The sequence below is a fragment of the Pipistrellus hanaki genome (genome assembly GCF_964339955.1).
Source record: "Pipistrellus hanaki genome assembly, chromosome: 14".
Taxonomy (NCBI): Eukaryota; Metazoa; Chordata; class Mammalia; order Chiroptera; family Vespertilionidae; genus Pipistrellus; species Pipistrellus hanaki.
The window spans coordinates 24,270,457-24,292,385 of record NC_140516.1 but is presented as its reverse complement, the minus strand read 5'-3'; the positions used below and the strand labels follow the sequence as shown (position 1 = coordinate 24,292,385).

Here is a 21,929-nt window from a genome sequence, read left to right as displayed (position 1 = left end):
CCCATTTCCTCTCCCCCCACCAAAAAAAAAAACCAACAAAAACCAAGCAATGAGAGATACAAGGAACAAGAAGGGGGAAGGAATCTTGAGAAAACTAATAACCATAGAGTTTGCCTCATTACGGTTCGCATGAGAAAGATTCAGAAATTGTGTTTTAAATAGATAGCATGCAAATTCAAACCATTTGGCCCCATAGGGCTTACACCAATACCCTGAATTCACCTATTTTAAAGCTGTAGCTCAGGACACTACAAACAAAAACCCTAAAAGGAAGCCTGGTTGAGGGTGGCCCAAGACCAACGATCAGAAATAAACTCCTGTTTCATCTCGGAGTAGCATCTTCAGTATGGGCATAAAACTCAAGGCATGATTTTCAATTTCTAATCAAAGTCCTAATGCTTTTAGGAGCAATTTTAAATCTTACAAGAAGGTCAAAACATCCCAAACTAGAACAAAAAGAATTCAAACTAAGAAGTACATAGTCAAGCAAATTCTATTAATGTGTTTAAAATACAGCTCATGTGTTTGCCTTAAATGTACCTAAAGCAAAATGCTTGCTTAGGTATATTAAATTTGTCTCTCCCCCCCCCCCCGCCCCCCCTCAAAATCAGAATGTTCTGTAAATGCACTTTTTATAAAGCAAATCTCAAACATTATGGAATAGTCTTCTGTGTGCAATATATTGTTAACATTAACAAAAAAGGCAGTCCCATGGAACTGAAATTATATTACATAACAGATGATCCACTGCGGTGCAGTACATTTTCACTGGAATTAGGATTATATAAAGAAAGGCTTGTTCCTCAGGAATCAGCGTGAAAAATCTATTAACATTAACTGAAAAAGCCATAGGCGACGCTGTAACGCTAAATCTGTAAAATTCCAAGTACTACTGAAACCTGAGCATTTTCTTATTGTATCCGATTCCATGTGTGGCGTCCCAAAGCAAACTTCCAGCCCATTAAAAAAAAAAAAATACACGTCGGGTTAATTTGACCTAAAACAGGCTAACAGTAAGCATCCATTCAGTTTTCAATAGCTATTGCCATTATCATTTGCCAAGGCTTTCTGGTGACCTCTGTGATCCAGCCCTCTTATAGGAGAGTCAGGACTCTTCACTACATGGATTCTGGGCAAAATCCCCCTATCAGGTAGAGGCACTGAACATCGTACACCTGCGAGACAACAGTGCACATGCATGTGGGCTGGGCGGCAATGTGTGTTTCCAAGTCTGAGCTTGTTAGTCTGGCCCAGGACACGTGAGGCGAGCCTTCTGGCCAGCACCCTCAGGACCCAGCTCCCTCAATGCAACTTGAAAATACACTCAAGATGCCCCTGACTCTGTTTCCACTTGTCAGCACTACTATTTCTCTCTTGTGTACTAACCACAGTCCCACACTCATCTGCTTTGGACTACGTAAAGGCCACCGTTAAGACAATAGCTACAAGAAGTCATTGGACTGTCAACAACTGTCATGTTATTAACATGAGCTTTGAAGAAGAGTTCAAAGAGACCCAGAACACCGAGTCTCTCAAAAACCAACTTTTCACAACAGCTGCACCGAGCAGCCTGGGCAGAAAGTCAGCCTCCCACCTCAAACGGAGAGAACATCACCACTTAATGCCTCCCATGCCCACACGAATTCCCACCTCCTCCCTCTTTCGGTTACTGGAACCATCATTCTCAGCCAACACCCCAGGGTCGCATCCGTTACCCAATGCCGTTAAGTCAGCCTCCGTAGCAGCTGTCAAACACCCTCTTCTTTCTGAGCCCGAGCCCCAATCTTTGGTTCCTCTTCCTTGGGCCACTGTCAAAGCCTCCTCACGGATCTCCCAGGCCATCTGAGCAGACAAACCCTGGTACTTCAACAAGTACCTGCTCACAACCCTTCATGGCTCCCTGGCATTTAACTCCTTCGCATGGCATTCAAGTTCCTCCACACAAGTGTCCCATACTTTTCTCGTGCTATTTTCATACCCAGCCCAGTTGACAGTGTAAGGGAGGTTTGTAAACATAAATGCCTTCAGAGTCTAGGCATCTAGCAAACACAAATGAATGGGTCTAAGCACACGGAGTGGCAGCAACTGCCGATAAAGGCAAAGCTTACAAGGCTTTAAAATGAAACCCACCAGGCTGGGCAACACTTCTGGCGGCTCCCATGGTCCAGGGGCTTGCGGATGGCCAGCCCCGCTGGTCACACCGGACCCCTCTAACACAAGCTAGTGCACACTTCCTGCCCCACCCCCTGGTCACACCAAGCCTTCTGCCTAGAGTCCCCGAGTCTCTCTCTCCCCACTTAAACTTTCCGAAACTGGGGAATGGCTCAAAAGACATCTTCCAGTGTCTTCCCTCACACCCTAACACAAGGAAGACTCCCCCTCCTTTAAGCTGTGACAAGCACGCAGTGTACTCGGTGTACATTTTAATGCCTAGTTCACTGTGTTTTTCACATCCTTTCTATTAGCTACTTCCAAAAGTGGTTAACACTGCAAGGCACTAGCTACTATGTACCAAGCACTTTATGTGCGTCAATACACTAAACCGCCATATTCTAGCTGGCAAGGAGTAGATTGGGGGTTAAAGCCTAGGTCTCTAGCTTCAAAGCCTTTGCCCTTACCCCTGATGTGTGCTGGGACCCTTGAGCATGTGGGTGCATTCTCAATCACCTTTCCGGCTCTATGAAGGGCACTGACTGGGACTTGAACTCAGTTCTACTCCAGAGCATCCAGAGAACACCTTATCTGTGCAAACACCGATTAGATGGATAATAATATCACCACTTCCTAAAAAGCTGTTTTCCCTTGGTTTCAACCTCAAAATGAGCACAATTAGGCAACTACAAACAATACCATTCGTATATGGGTGTAGTATCCTCAGGTGACCATCACCCATATAAGGTAATATCACATTGCCAGCTCCTGCAAAGCCTCATGTGTTCCTTCCTGATCACAGCCCAATATCAACTAGCGGTAATCACTCTACTGATTCTTAAGGTATTTGCTTCCTTGCATATTTTTTTCTTAAATTTTACTGCCTACTTACTTCTAAACATTAGTTTTGCTTGATTTTGTATTTTTTGTCTACCTTCTTCTGCTATATGAACTCGTGATTTCATTCACCCATGTACTGAGTGTCACTGTGACTTCTATTTTTATTGCCTTAATCCCATTGGTGAGTATACAGAATCTATCCACTCTATGGATGATGGGCATTTGGGGCATTTCTAGTTGTTTTTTACTATTATGAACACTGCCACAAAGGACATTCTGCTCCACATCTGGTGCACATGTGCACGCATTATGAAACATATACAGGAGTGGAACTGCCGGGTCATAATAAGGTAACAGCAAAGTGTTTTCACAATGGCTGCAACCGTTTCCATTCTCTGAGAGAGGTGCATGAGAATTCTCTAGTCATGTCTTGTGCTTAATCTCGCCTTTCCTGATTACTAATTGGGTTGTGTGCTTTCTCATTTGTTTACTGACCACTAGCTATCTGCTTATTATGTAAAGAGCCTGTTCAAGGCTCTGGCCATTTTCTTCTGGGTTTCCTATTGGTTTGCAGTTTTGTGTCAATTATATATCTTGCAAATATCTTCTCCCACTCTAGTGTGTCCTTGTGTTCTCTTTACGTGACTTCCTATGATACCTCTTTGGTTCTCTTCTCTAGAAAACACTCCCAAATTTGGATGGGTAGTCTAGGTTTCTGTTGAGAACCTCTGTCCAGTTGCTTATCTGTTATCTCCATTTGGATGTACAGACGTCTTGACTAAACTTCTCATTCCAAGTCTGTTCTATACTTGCTCTTTCCCGTCTTACATAATTCTAGCCATGGAGGCCAAAACCTCTAAGTCTCCCTAGATCCTGTCTCGCTCACACCTACTTCAAGGCATTAGGAAGTTGGTTGTAATGCTCTTCCCTCAGAAATCCACATGATTATCTTCCTCCTTTTCAAGATTTTGCTGATACTACCTGAATGACTAACTTAACATTTCAACAGCCCCTTACCTGTCCTTACTGTGTCCTAATTTTTTCTGCAGCACTAAATATATCCTCATAGTTTTTGAAGCTATCTTTTAAGTTTTCACATCAACTAGTTATTGCTGAATACAGAAATACATTTTATGTGAAAAATAAACACAACTCAATTCTAATTATTTACCTGTAAGTTCTTTAAGATTTTTCAATTACCCAATCATAAATAAGTGGCAATCTTAATTCCCCTCTTCAATCCTTATATCTTCTATCTTTTTCTTGCCTTTCTGTACTGACTACAAACTATGATGATGAGCAAAAGTAAATACAGCAGGCATCCTTATCTTGTTCTTGACTTTAAAGGGAAAGCTGTTAAATTGTCATAATTCTATTCTTAGCTCACTAGGATTTTATCGTGAGTTATTATATTTTATTAAGTCCCTTTACTCCATGTATGAATATGATCATGACTTTTTCTTTTGAGTCTGTGAATATGGCCAATTACACTTACAAACTTTCCATTTTTCCATTAACTCTGCATTCCTTGTATAAATGCAACCTGGCAACAATGCATTATTCTTTTAATTTGCTATTGAATTAATTTTCCTTATATTTTATTTAAGATTTTTGCTTTATTTAAGATTGATATTCATTGTAATTTGCTTTTCTTGAACTGTACTTAAGTTGGAACATTATGGTTATGTTAGCCTTAAAATAAATTGGGAATCTTTTTTTTTTTTTTTAACTTTAGTTTACAGAAGATTAAAATGATTTCATCTTTGAATGCTTGGTACATGTCTTAGTGAAACTATCTAAGTCTGAAATTCTTTTTCTAGGAAGTCTGTCGATCAATGATTCAATTTCTCTAATAGGTTAAAAACTCGTTTTCTATTTCTTCTTCATTCAGTTGTAGAAAGTTATGTTTTTCCAAGAATTTTGTCCATTTTATCTAAAACTTCAAATGTATTGCCATAATGTTATTCATAGGTTATTAACTTACCTTTTGAATGTAACATTTAAAAAAAAAGTGATGTTTCTAGTTTCCTAACAAAGGTTTCAAGCTTGGCTTTTATTTCTTTGAATGTAATAAGCTTGGTAATCAATGTCTGATAAATTCAATATCCAAAGTATCTGTCAAGTCCATTTCTGTTGTGTTCTTTCTACTGGTTTATCATTTGTGAAATCTCCTATCTCCACCTGCCTGGTTCTCCTTGTGTGTTGGACCATGCAGTTGAAATTTTAATTGTGGGAGAAACTTGTGGCCTAAGATGATGGTCTCCTTCCTCCAGAAAATTCCATTCTCTTTTGCCAGGTACTTTCCAGTTTGAAATTACCTTAATCCTAAACCAAAGCTTCATGTTCTCTGGCTTCCCCAGGTGATGTGAAACTGGTACTCTCTTATCCTGAAGGCATAGCTCTTCAAGACTCCAGCTTGAAGTGGGACGATTTATCTCCACCTCTGGCCAGCCCAAGACCTGACTTCACACCAACCCCTCACAACTACCAAAAGCATAACTCGGTTTCTCAGCTGTTTCTTGATGAATAGCAAATGCTCACAGAACAAAAGCCACCCTGAGTGCTGGGGTCTCCTCTCAACTCCCAAACTCCCCAGATCAATAGTTCTTCACTATCTTGTTAGTTCTTTCAAATAAAAATTTCAGAGCATTTTGTTTAGCTTTTATTCACCTTTAGTGAGGTTTGTCTGAATTATCAAATCTGTCATTTTCTAGGGAGGAAGGCACACAAGTAACTTTTTCAAGGAAGAAAAATAGCTAGGTCCTTCCAGAAAACTAATTATTTTGTAAATGTTATTTCCTTGTCAGTACTGTCAACACCAAGGACTAGCGTCAAGCCTTCACTTCTGAGCAGATGGCTCCAGTAGAACATCAGACTTCACTTCCCAGAATGCCTAAAGGGCAGCGTTTGGGCTTCCTGGATCTCCAATAGTATGATGCTGCTTAAAGTAGTGACACCTTCAAAGAAACCTGGTTAGAAAGGTTAGACAAATGATGCTCCACAAATAAGATAAAGAAGTCCTTTAGGCTCTGGAGTCCACCTACTGCCTTGAAAATCCATTTTCATACAAACTAGCAAGGAATAGAGAGTGCTTTGCCCAAAGAAAGAATTCATTCTAAACTGAGACATCGTTGTAAATTAAAATTAAAAGCTTCATCTTTCTTATCTAGTCTATGAGTAAAGAAGAAAAAGGAAGATTAAGACAGCAGCAGGATAAAACTGTATTTTAAGACAATTATGGGGGGTGGGGGAAACAGCTGTAGTTCATAGTTTGAAAATGAAAAAGAACTGACCCCCCCAAAATGCAAAACATTGCAACATTTATAATTGCAGTTTTTAAAGCATTTCAAAAGCGTTCCTAGTTCTTGAAGGACATAGATGTATCCGTCAATAACCCAGACTTATCTTTTCAACTAGAAATAAAATATTCACCTCAACTCCAATTCAACCTCTCACGCCCAGCTTTATCTAATTATGTTTACTTGCACTTTCCTTTCACTGTTAATTTCTCTCTGCCTGCATTTTCTCACATTTTGTCAGAAGGCCGGCATAAGAAGCTTCTAAGCCCTTCCTCTTGCCCTTACATTTTTTGGGAATCCATGCTGGTACATCAAATCTAACCACAATGTCAATACACATGTACCCACTTTGAAAGAAACACAATGATCTCTTGAGACTAAAGGAGTGCATCAGAGTCCTGTCCTTTCTAATCATAATACACATTACATAGGACCGAGAAACTTTTGGCTCGCAACTGACAGGAAAATTCTGGTTTATAATCTGGCCTCTGGTGGTTGCAGCATTTGAAATGCATTAAAAATATCCCGGGAGCTCTTGGCAGATGTAGCATGAATGTGATGCATAAACTCCCTGCTCCATGAACAGAAACAAGGAACAGACAAAGCTGAGGATCAGATAATTTGGGATGAAAAGCAACATTAAAAAAAAAAAAAAAAAAAAAGGAACAAAAAACCCCCAAACAACTCAGCCCCAACTGCTTTGTAAACTATTAGGTGAGAGAAAACCAAAAGGCCACCCCACCTTACTAAAGTACACATTTCAAGGTCTCTTCTCCCTGCCGTTGGGAGAACCAAGTTTTCATCCGAATGGATGCAACGGCAGTCTTAGCCCAGGCGCCCTTGAAATGAACAAACACAGTTACACACATAGACACGCCTCCCTGACCTATTTTACTGCCTGCACAAAGTCACTTCATTGTCATCTTAATAACCTGGGTAACTTGGGAGAGGGAAAAGGCTGCCTCAGATTCTGGTTGTGCACGCTGGAGAAGAATAATATCGGGAGTCCACGCTCATTTCTCATACCCGGAGACACAGCCTTTCGGGAGTCAGGAAGCATCCGCTCCAGAAGACTGAACTCATTAAGATGGTATTGGAAGGAGAAACTACTCTGGAATTTAGGGGGTTGTACAGGGCGAGTGGGGGGAAGGAGGGAGAAGGCAAATGAAGTTTGGTAAGCCTTTGTCTAGAATAAACAGGCATATGTGGGGACTTGTTAAATTTTTGCCTCCCAGGTTTTATTCCAGTGCTAACAGAGATGAAAGAAGAATGCGTTGCACGATATCTTTCTGAACTGCTCAGCTATCCATCATTTGGCAGAGGCAGCTTCAGCTGTGGTTTCTGCCCAACTTCCTTCCTTTCCTCTGCATATCATCTTTCCCTAGATGCCAGGAAATTTCAACTACTTTACTCCCTGGAGGCATTCTAACCCTAGGGATCAAGCTAATAATGATAATAAAAACAAGCCATGCCACATAACAGCAGGCCCAGAGAACCTTTGTTCTTAAGTACTTCACATAATCAATAAGAATGTGCCCCTCAAAAGGACATGAGTATCATAATTTCTATGATAGCTACAGTGGCATTATTTTCTGAGGACAAGATCCGATTTCTAACGTGAATCAAAATTACAATACTACAAACCTATTTGTTATTCTACGGTCTGAAATTTCAAAGCTGCATCAGATTGAAAAGAATCGGAGATATATGTAATGCTCAGTACTCTTCTTATCTCAATCCTGTTTCAGGGTTTTAAAAAAGAAAAAAGTACGCACTAACTTCTGGCAGTGGTATGGTTGAGAAGAGTGCGGGCAACAATTGAACAGGGTTCCCAGGAGAGCAGGAAGTGAACGTGATGTGTCAGGCTTACATAAAATGCAAGTGAGAAAATCCACAACTGCTAAAACCATAATTAATCTCAGCAATGACAGGTCTTCCAGTTGGCAATGGTGACTGATGGTTAACAGTTAGCCAGGGGAATTAGGAATCAAAGAAAAAAGTTTAAGCCAGTGGAATGAATCATATCCAGAATGGCAAGACAGTTAAACTAATCATTAGAGCTTTCTATGTACAATCGCTATTAACGATCTGGGCAATCTAGAATCTTCTGTTACCTGCAAATGAGCCTGACTCTGAAGAGAGCTTCTGTGTATTGCTGTCCATGACAAACAGATGCAACTACCATAGTAAGACTCTGAGCTGTCAAAGTCAGTGACATAGGAGGAGGTTTCAATAAATAAGGATAAAACAAGCATCAGAACTTTTAAATTTCCTCATTAGAAAATAACAAAGGCCCTACACAGTTTGGCTCAATGGACTGAGCACTGGCCCGTGGAATGAAGGGTCCTGGGTTTGATTTCAGTGAAGGGCATGTACCTTGGTTGCAGGTTCCTCGGTCCTGGTGCATGCAGGGCAACCCATCGATGTTTCTCTCTCACATCGATGTTTCTCTCTGTCCCTCTCCCTTCCACTCACTCTAAAAATAGGTGAAAAAATATCCTTCAGTGAGGATTAACAACAAAAAAATAAAATGAAATAAAATAAAATAAAAAAGATACAGTATTCCCCCTTATCAGCAATCTTACTTCCCATTGTTATCTGCAGTTAACTGTGGTCCAAAAATACTAAGTGGAAAACTCCAGAAATAAGAATGTATAAGCTTTAAATTGCATACATTCTGGGTAGTGTGATGAAACCTTGTACATCCCACTCCATCCTGTGTGGGACATGAATCATCTCTCTGTCCAGTGTATCCATGCCACATAGGCTACCTACCCATTAGTCACTTAGTACCATCTTGTCCATCACATCGACTATGGTGATGCCATACATGGTGTTTGTGCTCACGTAACCCTTATTTTATTTAATAATGGCCCCAAAGCACAAGAGTAATGATGCTGGCAATTCGGATATGCCAAAGAGAAGCTATCAAGTGCTTCCTTTAAGTGAAAAGGAGCAAACATAGTATGTATAGAACATTATATGTAGTATATACACATTTATAGTACTATTTGCAGGTTCAGATGCCCACTAGGGTCTTGGAACGTATTCCCCATGTATAAGGGAGAACCACTGTAAATTTTAATTACAAAAGTAATTCATATTGGTTTTTTTTAAATGAGAAGGAAAAGGGCACACAAAAATTAGCTTAACTTACAAGTTCAGCACCCAAATAGAAGTGCAGGTAACATTTGGAGAACGGCTTTTCAGATTTAAAAAAAAAAATTACATATATATATTTGACATATAACAATGTAAATCTAAGGAGTACAACCTATTGATTTGATAGATTTATAAGTTGTAATACGAAGGCCATTGACGTGACTCCACCTCTATCACATCACATAATTAGCATTTCATTTTTGTGGTGGGAATAATTAAGATCTAGTCTCTTTACAAGTTTGATGGTTATAATACAACAATGTTGTCTACACTCACTATCCTGTACATTAGACTTTTTTATTTAATATGCAAGTTCTAAATCAAATTCTGATGAAGAGTTTGCTAAGGCAGCATTTCTTATAAATTTTAATTACAAGTTATAATTAAACTGCAACTTCTCTTTCAAGATATCCAGGGCATGCCCTAACAGGTTTGGCTCAATGGATAGAGCATCAGCCTGCAAACTGAAGGGTCCCAGGTTTGATTCTGGTCAAGGGCACATGCCCATGTTGTGGGCTCAATCCCCAATAGGGGGTGTACAGGCAGCAGCTGATCAAAGATTCTCTCTCATCATTGATGTTTTTATCTCTCTCTCTCTCTCTTCCTCTCTCTCTCTCTCTCTTCCTCTCTGAAATAAATAAATAATAAATAAAAAATATATAAATAAAAGATCTCCAGGGCAGAATTTAGTTCTGATGTAGGCTTGCGCTGAATTTAACAAAAGTATAAAGAAGTTCTTTATAGGACAATTTCTCACTAGGGAACCAATCCTAGTCTGGGCTCAGAAGGAAACAGATTTTTCAGATAAGAGTTTAATTCTGTCTCTATCTATTGGATATATACAAAAGCAAGGGAGAAAAGCTGCGCATCCTCTTTTGTGTGTGTGTTTATTTCAGGAGCATTAACATATTCAGAGGTGCTTTAAGCTCTCTCCCAAACTTGATCCTCTAATACGGCAAAGAGATTTCCTCTCATCCACACTTGAAGAGACTCCCATCTCTTGAAGAGGTGTTAGATACCAGCTCAGTCAGCCAATGGGAAGGAAGGTGTCTCTTCCACAGCAATAATCTAATTCTGCTCTCAGGCCCAAAGAATTCCTTTGAAATGCACATAAAAGCATTGTCTAATCTCTAGGAGAGACAAGAGCCAAAGCATGATGACAAAACCAAAACGGTTCTACAAATAGCCTCTCAGTGGCCTTCGGGTGAAAAAATGCTAAACGCTTCCACAGTGAACAGATCAGTTCGCATGTGTCTATCAGTGACACCTGCGGTGCAGGGGTTGCTCTTAGCAGGTTTTTCATAGCAAAGTCCTATCCAGAAGCAACCATCCTAGAGAGCCACAATAACGTGATTACACAGTGGAAAAGGCTATCGGTACTGGTTACTCTAAAGGTCTTCCAGATGGAGATGGGTTCTTCCACACTGCGTGGCAGAAACTGTGAGCCTTCCAGGAAGGATGGGATGAATACAGGAAATGAATCCTGGCCCGGAGGGGGGGGGGGGGGCCTCAGGTGATGGATACCATAGACCACTAGCCCTTCGCCCTTCTTCCTTGAAGATATCCTCCCTGTAGCTCCCTGAGATCTCTCCAACTGGCCAGCAACAGAAGAGAGCTTCTTAGGTCTTCACCACAAAATGGGCAATAGTAAGACCCGATGTCTAAGTGAGAGAATAGACACAGCTCTAGAACTTGGCCCAGACCTCAATCCCAAATTCCCTGCCACCCATCTCCTTTCCAGAAAAGCCTAAGAACCAGGAATGGAGAGTGAGGAGTTATTAATGGGTACAGAGTTTGTTTGGAAAAGTTCTGGGGATGGACAGTGGGATGGCTGCACAGCCACGAATGTTGAAAACAAGGAATGTTTCTGACAGTGTTAAAAATCAAGATGCCTGGTTACACACCACACTCAGAACAACAAACTATAATTGCATACCTGTAGTGCTAGAAAACGCTACCAAGGTGATGTAGTCAAAGGCCAAATTAACCTTCTCCCTCCTTTTTTTTCTCCTCAAAACCAGAATGCACATGAATAAGCAAAATGTGTCCATGAGAAACGGCCATAAATCTCAATCAGACACGAATGCCTCGGAACCTCTATTCTTCCCATTTCAACAGTGCCCATATAAATCAAAAAAAAATTTTTTTTGCAAGACTGTAATGGTATCTTTCTTTAGGAGTCAGGTAGAAAAATGAGAATAAAACAAAGATCGAGGGAAAGTTGCCTGGACCGTATACGGTTTTAACACTGAAGCTTCTATTCTAAAGCTTCCGGTCTTCTCTTATAGGATAATCTATGTTAGATGGTTAGAAAAAAATTAGGAAGTTTTTTATAAAAGCCTCGAATATCCTTTTATTATCACCTCACTAAAATACAGATGTCAACCAAATTCATGAACGCAAGTGATGCCAGGAAATAGAAAATACAAGGGCCTGTTTCTACCTGTCACAGCCTGCTGGCAAATGGCAACAGTGGTCCTCCCGGGATGATTTCATCTCTGCTCCCTATTTTGGATAAGCTGTGTTAAAGGAGGGAGAGCCTTTGAACTAGAAAAACAAATAAATAATAATAAGAAAAAAAAAACAAGAAAAAAAAAAACAGCCGAAACTGGTTTGGCTCAGTGGACAGAGCATCAGCCTGTGGACTGAAAGGTCCCAGGTTCGATTCCGGTCAAGGGCATGTACCTTGGTTGTGGGCACATCCCCATAACAGGGTGTGCAAGAGGCAGATGATCGATGATTCTCTCTCATTGATGTTTCTAACTCTCTATCCCTCTCTCTTCCTCTCTGTAAAATATCAATAAAATATACTTAAAAAAAAAAAAGAAAAAGAAAAAGAAAAAAAACCCAAACCTTCCTGAATGTTTGGTGTGGTGTCTTTTACAAACTATTAGTGTTAATGTTGTTTTAATATTTAAAACAAATACTTTTTTTAACTTTTAGTATTTATTAACACATTACACACCTATCTGAACACAACTAATGGCATGTAATTTGAATCATGGATTGTGAATACCTTTTATTCCCCCCCCCCTCCCCAAATGGACATTTCACTGTATATCCCCATATTTTAGTGCAAAAGACCTAGTTGTGGCTGCTAAAAATGTTTATGCATTCATTACAGATTCAACATCAAGGGGGAAAGAAATTTCACATTTGGTATTAATCCTCCTCTATCCGAAGATACTGCATCCAGCACTCCCTCCCAGGCGGAGGCCTCAGGCTCCGCAGCTGTTTCTGGAAACGCCGGTGTAACATGGCTTACCTTCCCCTGAGCAGATGAGCTAGAGAACCACAGTCTCGGGACCACACACCACTGCCACCTTTACCAGGTATTTTTATTCTCCGAAGACTGTTAGCTACAAGCTCATCAGCAAATGTTTTGAGCGAACTGCTCCATCAACGTCGTTTTTTTTTTTCCTGGAGAGAACAGCAGGCCGGGGAGGCGAGAGGGGAGAGGAGAGAATTTACCTGCATCAGTTTTCTGGAGAGCTCATTCGTGAGGAACTCTTCTTCCTTCTCATAGTTCACAGCGAGGGTTTCCTTCTCCTTCTGCAGAGCCTGGATTTTCTTGAATAATGTGTTACTGATGAATTCCTCTTCCTGCTCAGCCCTGGCTTGCTGTTAAAAAACAAACAAACAAACAAACAAACAAACAAAAAAACACAAGTTAAGGAAACAGTAAATTTACTAATTAAAATATAGTTCTTATTTCCAGTGAGAACACCCATTTTAATTAGAGCCCTATTTTTAACTGTGAACCCACACACCCCAAAAAGCATGCATCAGAGGAACTCAGCAGCAATCCCCCTATTACCCCCAAGGGCCTCCCTGGACTATGCATGGTCCCCCTTCTTAAAGGGATATTTCACAGTCATTCACAAAGACTGCTTTGCAGTTTTTCAAAGCAATCTCAAGTCTATCACCAGAATACGGAAAGCGCATTCTCACATGGCAGATGAGTCCAATTCTGGGTACGCGCGCATCGATCCATAACTATTCGCAAGTCACTACATCTCACAAGTTCATCCAGCAGGCCCTCACACCCTGTCATTTTTGTCCAGATCGGTCCATCATCAGGTTGATGAGAGTGTAGGAACTCAACCCTTTGTTTATATCAAGTGACCTGTCTGACAGCAGTTCCGAGAACCTACCCACAAGGTTAAGTGAGAACTTACTGTAATTACAATATCCAGGCAACATTTTTTTTTAACTGCAGCAGAGAATTTCAGCTCAGTTTAAAAGTAAAATTATGTCACCTCTTTAGGGTGTTACTGAAAGGGCTTGCGTGTGTCATTTACAAAGCACTACAGAGCCCTAACCGTTTGGCTCAGTGGATAGAGCATTGGCCTGCGGACTGAAAAGTCCCAGGTTCGATTCCGGTCAAGGGCATGTAGGTTGGTTTCAGGCACATCCCCAGTAGGGGGCATACAGGAGGCAGCTGATTGATGTTCCTCTCTCATGGATGTTTCTAACTCTCTATCCCTCTCCCTTCCTCTCTGTAAAAAATAAATAAATAAATATATATATATATATATATATATATATATATATATATATATATATAAAACTTTAGAAAGCACTACAGATACACATGGATTCATTTACATGTTCATTGAGTAGTAACTGTAAGGAAATAAACCAAATGGCTGAAAAGTAGTTATTGCAAAGTAGTGGGGATCCAGGAGGTGCAGAGTAAGGGTGGATAAAAGGAGTTTCTTTTGTTTTTCATCTATTTTCCTACTGGGAATGCTTTTGGAGATGAGGGCAAGAAAGGTCAGGCATTACTGCATTTTAAAAAGAGATTAGCCGAAACCGGTTCGGCTCAATGGATAGAGCGTCGGCTTGGGGACTGAAAGGTCCCGGGTTCGATTCCGGTCAAGGGCATGTACCTTGGTTGTGGGCATATCCCCAGTAGGGGGTGTGCAAGAGGCAGCTGATCGATGACTCTCTCTCATCGATGTTTCTAACTCTCTAACTCTCTCCCTTCCTCTCTGTACAAAATCAATAAAATATATTTTTTAAAAAAAGTTTCTTAAAATAAATAAATAAATAAATAAATAAAAATAAAAAGATTAAAACAGTTTCAGGCATAAGTCAATGGGGTTGAAAATATTCTTCTGTAAATCCCCCACCCCCCATCTATGCTTGAACAGAATCAACAGAAAAACCAACCACCCTTGAAGGAAATTAACGTTTTTCAGAAAGAAAAATACTTGTTTCGGATGGACTCAGCTGCATTGCAAAGCACTTTTTAAACAGCAACATTTTGATGCACTCATCCCTAATAATGCGTTCCTGCTTCATCTGCCAAGTCAAGGGAAGGGAAGCTACACCGACTCCAAGCCTGGTCCAGCATCTGTCACTTAAAGTAACAGGAGAGCCAGAGGGCAGGGCACCAAAGGGCACCGGCATTAAGCCAACTACCACCTCTTACTGTCAGAGGTCCGACAACCACTCCCGACTCCGGGGGTTTAGATTTCTGTCCCTCTTTACCAGCTTCCCCCAAACCCACGCTTGAACAGGCCTGGTTTCTGGGGGTCCATCCCTCCTGCTCCCCATCAAGGCGGCCCCGAGGAGGGACCCCAGGCTCTGGAACTGCCCGCCACGCAATTCTCCAAGAGAGAGCCACAGGCGGCCCTGAGGCTGAAAACACAGCTACGTAAAAAGGGGAGACTTGGGGAGAAGCTCCAGCACTCCCGCTTCTTTAAGAACCCATTTGGGATGATCATCCAGGAGAGTTAGTTGAGCAATTAGGAACACATCACAGCTAATAAATCTTTATTCCCAGCCCGGCGCGCCCACGGAGCAGTCTCCTGGGTCCCCCGTGGTTCCCTTACACACTTCATACTTCGTCAGCACTTCTCCATGTCTATTCTTTCCACTCGAGTCCAGGAAGATGACAGAAGATCGGCACTTCCCCTCCCACTTCAAATGAATCCCCAGCCATTTTCAAAACTCACATAGTACTTCCAGGTCTCGTCCGCATGCCACGGGCAGGAAGCCAGAGAATGTATTCAGGGCGTATTTGACACAGGTACCCAAGTCCATAATCTGTTCAAGCTATCTGTTTTTCTGGTTTTCCCTGACCAAGTCCTCCTATAGGATCTGAATTCTCAATATTTCTCCAGGTACAGAACAAAAGGGTAGAGAGGAACTTGAATGCTTTTTTTTTTTTTGGCGATTTGCACTTAGAATTCAAAAGGGTGTTTTCCATAAATCCATTTCATTATCAAGTCAGTCTTAATGTAAGTTGCCACCGGACATTCACTATTTTAAGCACATTTAATCACAAGCCATACAAGAGAACCAGGCGCACAGGCTCAGCTGACCCTTTTCCCTTTGCACCATGGCCTAGGAGGGAGGAGTTGAAATGAAGGGGCTTAGGCCCTAAAGAGCCTGAGCACAGAGCTGCCCCCCACTTCCCCTTTCATCAAACCATGCAATCACGGGGACAGCAGATTTCAGTGTAATAGAAAGCAGAGCGTTTGATAGAAAGTAGATTAGTGGCGGCCAGGGTAGGGGGCGGATGGGAAGGAGGAGGACTGCTAACGATACAAGGTTTCTTCTCGGGGTGACGGCAATTCCTGGAATTAGTGCTGAGTTTATACAACCTTGTGAATACATGAAAAACCACCAAAGTGTACACTTTAAAAGGGTGAGTTTTATGGTATGTGAGTAATATCTCCATTAAGAAAAAGAACTCTTGCTGAAACCAGTTTGGCTCAGTGAACTGAAAGGCCTGTGGACTGAAAGGTCCTGGGTTCGATTCTGGTTGAGGGCATGTACCTTGGTTGAGGCACACCCCCAGCAGGGGGTGTGCAAGAGGCAGCTGATCGATGATTCTCTCTCATCGATGTTTCTAATTCTCTATCCCTTTTTCTTCCTCTCTGTAAAAAATCAATAATATATATAATTATATATATCATATATATCATATATATGATATAAAATAATATATAATCATAAAATTATATATGTAATCAATTTTTTATATATATATATATATATATATATATATATATATATATATATATATAAATTTTTTTTTTAAAGGAAAAGAACTCTGATGAACAGGCCCAATCTTTCACAGAACACCTGGTTTCCTCTGCCATTCTTCCCAGTGTTAAAAAGAAACAAAGGCCCCAAATGGAGTTCTAGCAGTAAGCCCCCACCGAGACCTAAGTACTAACCTAATCACAGTCTCGGCCTCTCCCAGGAAAGGAATTTTAAAACAATCAATCTAGACTTTTCCTGGGCTGGGCTGGTGAGGTCATCTGTAATCTGGCTGATAAAACCCTCTGCCTTCAGGAAAATGACTCTGCCTGAAATAATCCACTCTTTTAACTTCCCCGTCCCACCCTCGTCCTGCCCAGAAAAACCTTCTGCTTCATCCAGTGGCTCAGAGCCCCTCTCCCTTTACCAGAGGAGTGCTGCTGGCCCAATTCATGAATCGTTCAATGAACCCATCAGATCTTCACGTTGACTTGATTTTTTTTTTTCTTTAACCCCAGGGAAAGCAGCAAATTTTTTTTAATTGGGGGCAGGGGCATGAAGGGGGCTAGATCTGTTCTAAAAGTACTTTCAAAGTAAAGTGACGTGTCACCAGTCGTGAGAGACGGAGGCCTTGGCAAACAAAAATCATTCTCCACTTCCGAACGGGCACGTATTTCTAGGCAAAGCTCGTTAATAAAAAACGCCAGGCTCAGGGCCGGTGAATAGCGTGAGGAAGCTGGTTAAACCAATCTAACGGAGGCGGCGGGCGGAGCCTGATAGAGTTTATTAGAGGTTTATCAAAGGGCTGGTACTCTGCCTCCCACAGCATCTGAGCACCCGGAGAAGAACCAATCCTGGGGAGGACAGGATTCGGGGTCCTAGTAGTTCACCCCATTTCCAATGGGTCTCAGATCATTTTGGGAATTAACATGTAAATGCTGCCAAAAAAAAAAAAAAAAAAGCCGCTGTATCTAATTATAGCCTCAGAGGAGACAGGTTTAAAAGAACAGATAAGGTGTACTGACAACCATGAATAAAAGTTAATTATCAGAGTATGAGCCATGCAGTACAGAAAAGCAGTAAGTATCCACTTTTTTTTTTTTTTTTTTAATCCTCACCTCTACACCATACTCTAAATGAGGATATTTTTCATTGTTTTTTTTAGAGAGAGTGGAAGGGAGGGAGGAGAAGAGAAACACTAATGTGAGAGAGACAGGTCGACTGGTGGCTTCCTGCACTCGCTATGTGATCGATCCATCAGGGGATGGAGCCTGCAACCCAGGTACATGCCCTTGACCGGAAATCGAACCTGAAACCCTTTGGTCCATGGGCTGTCATCACTCCAACCACTGAGCAAAGCCGGCCAGAGTGTAAGAAGTATCCACTTTGATCTCGAGCTTAGTCCTGGCTTTTTCTTCCCTAACTCCAAACAGGCATTTTTATTTAAGACATAAAATAAATTACCTTTACAATTTACCCCCCCCCATCCCCCCCAAGAAGCCAAGAGCCAGAAGCAAAGAAGCAAACCACAGGCACCATTTGCAACAGGTGCCCTAAACTGGCTATACCAGTGGTCGGCAAACTCATTAGTCAACAGAGCCAAATATCAATGGTACAAGGATTGAAATTTCTTTTGAGAGCCTAATTTTTTAAACTTAAACTTCTATTAACGTCACTTCTTCAAAATGGAACAAAGAACAGAAACACTAAACAGGCCGTGTGGTATTTTGTGGAAGAACCACACTCAAGGGGCCAAAGAGCCACAAGTGGCTCGTGAGCCACGGTTTGCCGACCCCTGGGCTATATTATATGAAATTTCATTAATTGTATCAATATATTTTCCTTCTTACCTAAAATGCTTAAAAAATCTCAGCATACCTAAACACATCCAAATTCAAAAATAAAATTCTATTTCAATAACTCAATAAATAAAATTGTCTTTCAAGTTTAACTAACTCTATAAACTCTCAAAAAAAATTAACAAAAACATTGGGAAATTTTCCAAGAAAAACCTTTTCTTAGTGTTTTGCATATGTTTGTAGAGTGAAGATTAAAAAATTATTCCTTCCTCTGGAGGAAATTTAAAAATTTGTGATTGTATGCTCATATTCAATATGATTCTATGTCCTATGCTTAGAAATAGAGTGAATTTGGTATAATCTTATTCATGTATCCGTGTCTGCTATTTTCTCCTCACTTCTCAGTAAACGCTCCATGTCTGCACATGTGAGGACTAGAGTACAAAGCATTTCTCCATCATTATTTCCCCTCCTACCGAAAAGCCAATGTAACAACGGGGACAGGGGAGGGTGGACAAAGAAGATATGGGAGGAAGGGAAACAGGAGAAATGTACCAGGCCCACTGGAAAAAAATAAACACCAAAAGAATTATTAGAGAAAATTACTTCCTCCCGAGTCAGTACTTACTTAGGCAACCATCCTCTAAATGAGCGCAATTTTCTGCAGATAAGAAAAACACAGTTCGTTTTGACCTGCTGTTGCTATGACCAAGGCACAAAATTGACAGGAAATTCCACTGTGATCGCTTAGTGTTTCTGTTCTTTATCAGTGGCATTTGGAGACCCAGGGTTAGTGCAGAAAGGCGAAGGCAGAAACTCAACAGTAGCACTCACTGCTGAGGAGAAAATCCAAGCGCCAAAACCAAAATTATGCAGAATGATGCAATTCATGATCTGTCAATTGGGTTTGTTTTTGTTTTTGTTTTTTAAAAAGGACAGCTTTTCAAAGAAAGAATTACAAGCAAAATGGATTTGATAGCAGTCATGTGTAAAGAATATAATCAAGAAAGTTTAAGTGACTACTAAGATAACACTGTTGTATTTGTTTTAAAAGAAATTCCTTTTAAGTTGATTGCTGACTTGTTGTAATACAAAATAAAATAAAATAAAATAAAATAAAATAAATCCTAGAAGATACCTTGAAATTCTAATGCAGAGGTCACCAACCTTTCAGACCTCACAGACCACCAGTTGGCAACCACTACTCTAATGCATACGAATCCACACAAGCTCTATTTATCGTTTAAATTTATTTACATTTATAAATATATCATTTTAACTATTTAAATGTACTCTTTTGTTGACTAATAACTTACAGTCCATATTTATTGATTTTAACACCTCAGCTTAGTGTAGCATCTAACACCAAATAAGTACAAAAAGCAAGTTAGTACAACACAAAGCCAGGAAACTGAGTAAAATGCTGTTTTCTCTGTGGTTTATTAGGGGCACCACTGCACGGCTGATTGTCCCGGGAGGCGCTCAGAGTTCAGCAGAACTCATGACTGATGGCTGGCGCCTCTCACAGGATTAGCTGGAAAATCCGTCATACCAGTGGGTTTAACACCACAAACAACTGTCCTGCACTGTCTAACACTTCAGTGCCGGTATTGCAAGGGTGGGTAGCAGGTGATGCATTCATTTCCTCTACTAGAAGATCGAGGGGATGATTTCCGTTACCTGCCTGAGGATTATAATTCTCTATTTAGTCTGCTTATTTCCTCCACATATTGCACACTATCTTATAGTAAAAGCAATTAATATTCCGCAAGTGACTATATTATTCATTACATTCAGGACTGCCAGCAAATCACTTAAATACAGAACAGAATCCTGATTACGACTCACAACTGTGCTATTCTGCCCCAGATACTAACAATGGCGTAGGGGACATTGTTACAGGATGCAGGACAGGAGAGAAAGCAGCAACAAGGGTGACTTTCAGGACAAGAATGCAGAGAATCTTGATGTTAAGAAGGATCCCTAACAGCTACCAAGTTTGATCGAGCTGCAGTGCCTCTCAAACCATCCAGAGTGAAAGACCAGCCTTCACCACCCATCTACAGGAGAACAAAACCCATACCGCTGTGCATGTCCTATTGCACGTAACTGGAACACAACTCTGATTACACGGCTCACCACCACTCAAACGGGTCCACACCCAATTCAAAATGAGTCCACCGATCACTTGCTTGGATATGGAGCAATGAGAAATTGCTAGAGAACTTGCTAAACGTTTATATTTAAAGACCATAAAAAGAGTAAAAAGGCAGCCCTCAAACTGAAGGAAACTTGCAATACATGTAACAAAGTGATGAGTAGTACCCAGAATACATAAACACTGTCAAGAAATATAACTTCCAATAGAAAGAGAAAACCAAAGATTTAAATGGCAATTTAAAAAATTTGATAATCAACAATCTCATGAGTAATAAAAAGGGTGCAAATTAAGATCATCATTTTCTACACCTGAGACTGGGAAAAATTAAGATGTCTGATAATACCAAGTGTTAATGTGGACCAGCCATCTTCTGGACAAAGCCATGCTGGTGGGGGCTGAGGTAGAGGCAGTTAGGGGTGATCAGGCTGGCAGAGGAGGCCTGATGGGGGTGACCAGACCGGCAGGGAAGGTTTATTGGGGGTGACCAGGCCAGATGGGGTGGAGTTGGGGGGGCGTTAGGAGCAATCAGGCTGGCAGGGGAGCAGTTAGGGGTGATCAGGCAGGCAGGCAGGTGAGTGATTAGGAGCCAGCGGTCCCAGATTATGAGAGGGATATCCCCAATTGGAGAGGGTGCAGGTTGGGCTGAGGGAACTTTCCTTCTCCCCTCCATGCATGTGTTTCGTGCACCAGACCTCTTGTATATGCATACATATTGATTGATTTCAAAGAGAAAGGGAGAGGGAGAGAGAGATAGAAACATCAATGATGAGAGAGTATCACTGACTGGCTGCCTCTTGCATGCCCCCAGGTATGTGCCCTGTGAATCGAACAGCGAGCTCCTGCTTCATTGGTGGATGCTCAACCACTGAGCCACATTGGCCAGGCAAAGCATTCTCTCTCTAACAAATAGGTTTTTCATTTATATCAGAAATATAAATGGAATATAAAAATGTGAAATGGACTTAGAAAAATAGGAACAAAAGACAGGCTTAGAAACAAATCTATAATAAAGTTACCGTAACTGTAGAGTGATAACAATTAGGGCTTTTCATTCCATCTCTGAATGAAAGGAGTAGTAAAATACTATGCCTGCAATTCTCAATTGACCATACTCACTATAACAATTAACAGACTTGTAAAATGATTATGTATAATAGTTATCATTTTGCTAAATTTAGAAAAATAGCCAGTCCATTCTTAGAATACCAGGTCTATTATGGTAACCGGCAGGCCCCAACCTACCCATGCTCTGAAGTTATAAATGCTCTCATTTACAAATTAGTTGTTAGGATAACACGTTCTATTACAACAACATAAACTGTAGATAGATTCCCAAAGCCAGATTTCAAGAACTCATTCATGTCATGATTGAACTAAAAAGAAGTAGCTTGAATCTGGCTTCGAAGAGCAGAGAGATCCTATACAAGTAGGACAAGGGAAAAAATTTCCCCCCACGTTAAGTATGGAGCCAATTCAAGGCACAGTTTTCAAAAGTTTCTTTAGTACTTTCTCATTTTTCCT

General features: G+C 40.9%; 1 protein-coding gene across 1 annotated transcript in view; it reads right to left on the bottom strand.

Moving 5' to 3' along the window:
- The window catches only part of CCDC6 (coiled-coil domain containing 6), a 101,772-nt gene that overhangs the window by 38,343 nt on the left and 41,500 nt on the right, over positions 1-21,929 (bottom strand). The window contains exon 2 of the mRNA XM_084903965.1: positions 12,924-13,073. Coding sequence (XP_084760091.1) covers positions 12,924-13,073 — 150 coding nt within the window. The remainder of the gene's footprint in view (positions 1-12,923; positions 13,074-21,929) is intronic.